The 3,310-nt window shown below is 37.3% G+C and overlaps 1 protein-coding gene across 1 annotated transcript; it reads right to left on the bottom strand.

Annotated features, from left to right (window-relative positions):
* Positions 1 to 654: 654 nt before the first annotated feature.
* On the bottom strand, positions 655 to 3,094 carry IL5 (interleukin 5). The gene is made up of 4 exons (XM_032256878.1): positions 2,886 to 3,094; positions 2,647 to 2,679; positions 1,254 to 1,382; positions 655 to 1,148 (listed from the first exon to the last, which is right to left on the bottom strand). The coding sequence occupies exons 1-4, from the start codon at positions 3,027 to 3,029 to the stop codon at positions 1,050 to 1,052; spliced, it is 405 nt and encodes a 134-aa protein (XP_032112769.1). The 5' UTR covers positions 3,030 to 3,094; the 3' UTR covers positions 655 to 1,049.
* Between the last annotated feature and the right edge of the window lie 216 nt (positions 3,095 to 3,310).

The raw sequence follows: 3,310 nt of genomic DNA, 5'->3' as shown, positions 1-3,310 counted from the left end.
GGTCTATATCAGTTTTAAAATATTTTAAAGAGCATATTTTCCAGATCCTTGAGAAGTTTTCTCAAACAGAGGAATCTCTAGTGATGCTACTGATAGTTGTAAGGAGGCAGATTGGAGTGTTGCATGGCCTGCCCCTGGGAATACAGAACTCAACCTTTCTAATGGGACTGCCTTACCAGTGTCTTTCTGCTCCTTTTGTTGTGCTGCAGGGTCAGGTGGGGTAAGAACCTCTGTAGGCCTTGCCAGGGGGTTTCTGGGGTCCTCTCTATACTGGCAATGGGATTGGTCTGCCAAAATTCTTCTCATAGACTCGGAGGGAACCCAGTTACAGGTTCCCACACTGACCTTTTACAAGGGAAAGCCTTACAACTCATTTTAATTCTACAATCAGTCTTAGAAAGCACATTCATTAATTTTTTTTCCCTGCAATTTACCCTGTACCATCCCAGGTTCTGAGTCTACTGTAGAGAGGAAACCAGGTTCACCTCCTGCCTGTGTCCCTGCTCTCCACACCCCCACTAAGTCCTGCTAGATCGCTTCCACCTCTGGTGTGCTTTATAACCCCAAGACTTTTCCAGGGAGATGGGGATGCTCAGCCACATGTGCTCAGACCCTCCCTCCAAACTGGGCATGTGTTCAATGGACCGTGCTACCTTCAACTGCTAAAGCAGAGGCCAGCAGCAAATTGAACAGTTGTCTATTTTTATTTTATTGGAACACAATATAACATGAAATAAATATTAATTTACCAAATTCTTAACAATTTCATAAATATTATTAACAGGCATTTTACAGAATGTTAAGTTAAATAAGAAAAAAAGTATATATCAATTTTCCCTGGAGGAAAATACTTCAATGATTCTGATATCTAAAATATATTTTAAATATTTTATGTTTTCTGGCAAAGTGTCAGTGTGCCTGAAATGTTTACTTTCCCTCTGAAGTTTAATTACACTGAAAATTAAGGCCTAACCCTTCATTGGTCATCATTCTCATTGCCGTAAAATGTCCTCCTCCAAAATCTTTGTCTACAACAAACCAGTTTAGTCTCAACTTTCTATTATCCACTCGGTGTTTATTACACCAAGAAACTCTTGCAGGTAGTCTAGGAATTGCTTTACTCTTCGTCTTTCTTGTCCACACTTTTTCTGTGAAAAAAGAAAAATGACAGTAGGTATTATCAGAAACTGTCAGTTCCATAGAATTAGGCACAGCCAGACAAATACAGCTTCCACTGAATGTGTATAACTTACTTTTTGGCGGTCAATGTGTTCCTTTATTAAAGACAAGTTTTGGAATAGTTTTTCCACAGCACTCCCTTGCACAGTTTGGTTCTCCAGTGTGCCTATTCCCTGAAAGATTTCTTCAGTGCACAGCTGGTGCTAAATGAGGAAAATTTTAAAAATACAAATAATCAAAACAAGGTATAAAGATATGATCCATTGGCCATTCTACAATAAATATATATTTCAAAACATCATATTGTACACAATAAACATATATACATTTTAATTTATCGATGAAAAAATAATTATTTAAAATAATTTGGTCCACAAATTTTGGCTTTGTTTGTGGTATGAATTCCCTTCTCCAAAGAGTTTTTTGTTTGTTTTCTAGGCAACAAACCACCACATAATCAGGCTGGGTGTGGTGGCTCACACCTGTAATCCCAGCACTTTGGGAGGCTGAGGCAGGTGGATCATGAGGTCAGGAGTTCCAGATCGGCCTGGCCAACATGGTGAAACCCTATCTCTACTAAAAATATAAAAATTAGCAGGGCATGGTGGTGGGTGCCTATAATCCCAGCTGCTCAGGAGGCTGAGGCAGGAGAATCACTTGAACCCGGAGGCGGAGGTTGCAGTGAGCCAAGATTGTGCAACTGCACTCCAGTCTGGGCTACAGAGCAAGCCTCTGTCTCAGAAGCAACAATAACAACAACAAAAACCACCACATATTGAGATAAAATTTTCAAAAAGTAGATGAAGCTTGTATGATTACTGAGGAGTTTTATAAAGGATATAACTTAATTATGTAACCAGAAAAAAATGTTTTGGAAGTGTAATACATTATGCATTAAACTCACCTCAATGTGATTTCACAGTTCTAGCCACTGATTTTATTCCATTTAAACTAATAAAATTATATATTTTACATTTTCATATGACCAGGGCATATTCAAATGCATACAATATCATCATATAGTTATAATTAAGTATGCAGAAATTATTAATATAGGGCATTTGTTATATATTTCAATGTCTACTGCCCATGGTTCTAAACATATAGTTCTAAGTTGCTAATACTTTCAGAAAGACATTACAATGAGGAAGACCAGAGTCAGAACTGCACAGAGACTAGCAGGCACCTCTTACTCAGTGTGGAATCCTTCTGGAAAGAATCCCTGACATGAGGCTCTTTGCGAGGCAAACTAACAACATCCCCAAAGAGCCTAAACCACTTGTTGAAAGGATTCTACTTGTTAAAAAGCCATTCCTCATATTTCTAAGTATAGACATTCACAACCACCCATATGAAAACAAAAGTATAGAAAATTAAATAGCTCCAATCATAACTAACGATTTACAGCTTAAAATAGGAAATTTACTTATTCATGCAATCATTTTATTGAATCATAATTTAACTTACATTTTTATGTGCAGGAACAGGAATCCTCAGGGTCTGAAAAGGAAAGAAAATATAATCACTTTTTATAGCACACTGGCATTCATAACTTTTAATGGAATGTTGGCTAATGATACACTTATCACCCATGTACTAACATGCTCAGAATTTTATTTATAACATATCTCTCTGTATAGTAAAGGAACCATCACAAATGATTACCTATGCACTTTAAAGACTGTAGGAATCAGAAAGAAAATTACCTCATTGGCCATCAGCAGAGTTCGATGAGTAGAAAGCAGTGCCAAAGTCTCTTTCACCAAGGCACTTGTGGGACGTGCTGTGGGGTTGGCACACACGTGGGCAGCTCCAAGAGCTAGCAAACTCAAATGCAGAAGCATCCTCATGGCTCTAAAATGTTCTGCGTTCGCCTTTGGCAAAGAAAGTGCATAGTACAAGCCTGCATCCCCAATCAATTTATTCTCTGTCTGTCTTTGAGGAAATGAATAATTTCTAACAATCAGATAGAGAGTGCCTAATAATGGCATATTGTGAAACTAAATGTTTCCAATGCCTTGTATCTTAAAAAATAAATTTACTTTTATCTTTTAATAATAAAAATCCCTATTTTTCCCCTTTAAAAACATTTCCTATTACAAAGAAAATCTTTGGGTTAATACATCATTGC

The sequence above is a fragment of the Sapajus apella genome, unplaced genomic scaffold (genome assembly GCF_009761245.1).
Source record: "Sapajus apella isolate SASKATOON/1434 unplaced genomic scaffold, GSC_monkey_1.0 scaffold1, whole genome shotgun sequence".
Classification (NCBI taxonomy): domain Eukaryota; kingdom Metazoa; phylum Chordata; class Mammalia; order Primates; family Cebidae; genus Sapajus; species Sapajus apella.
This window is presented reverse-complemented; position numbering and strand designations above follow the sequence as displayed.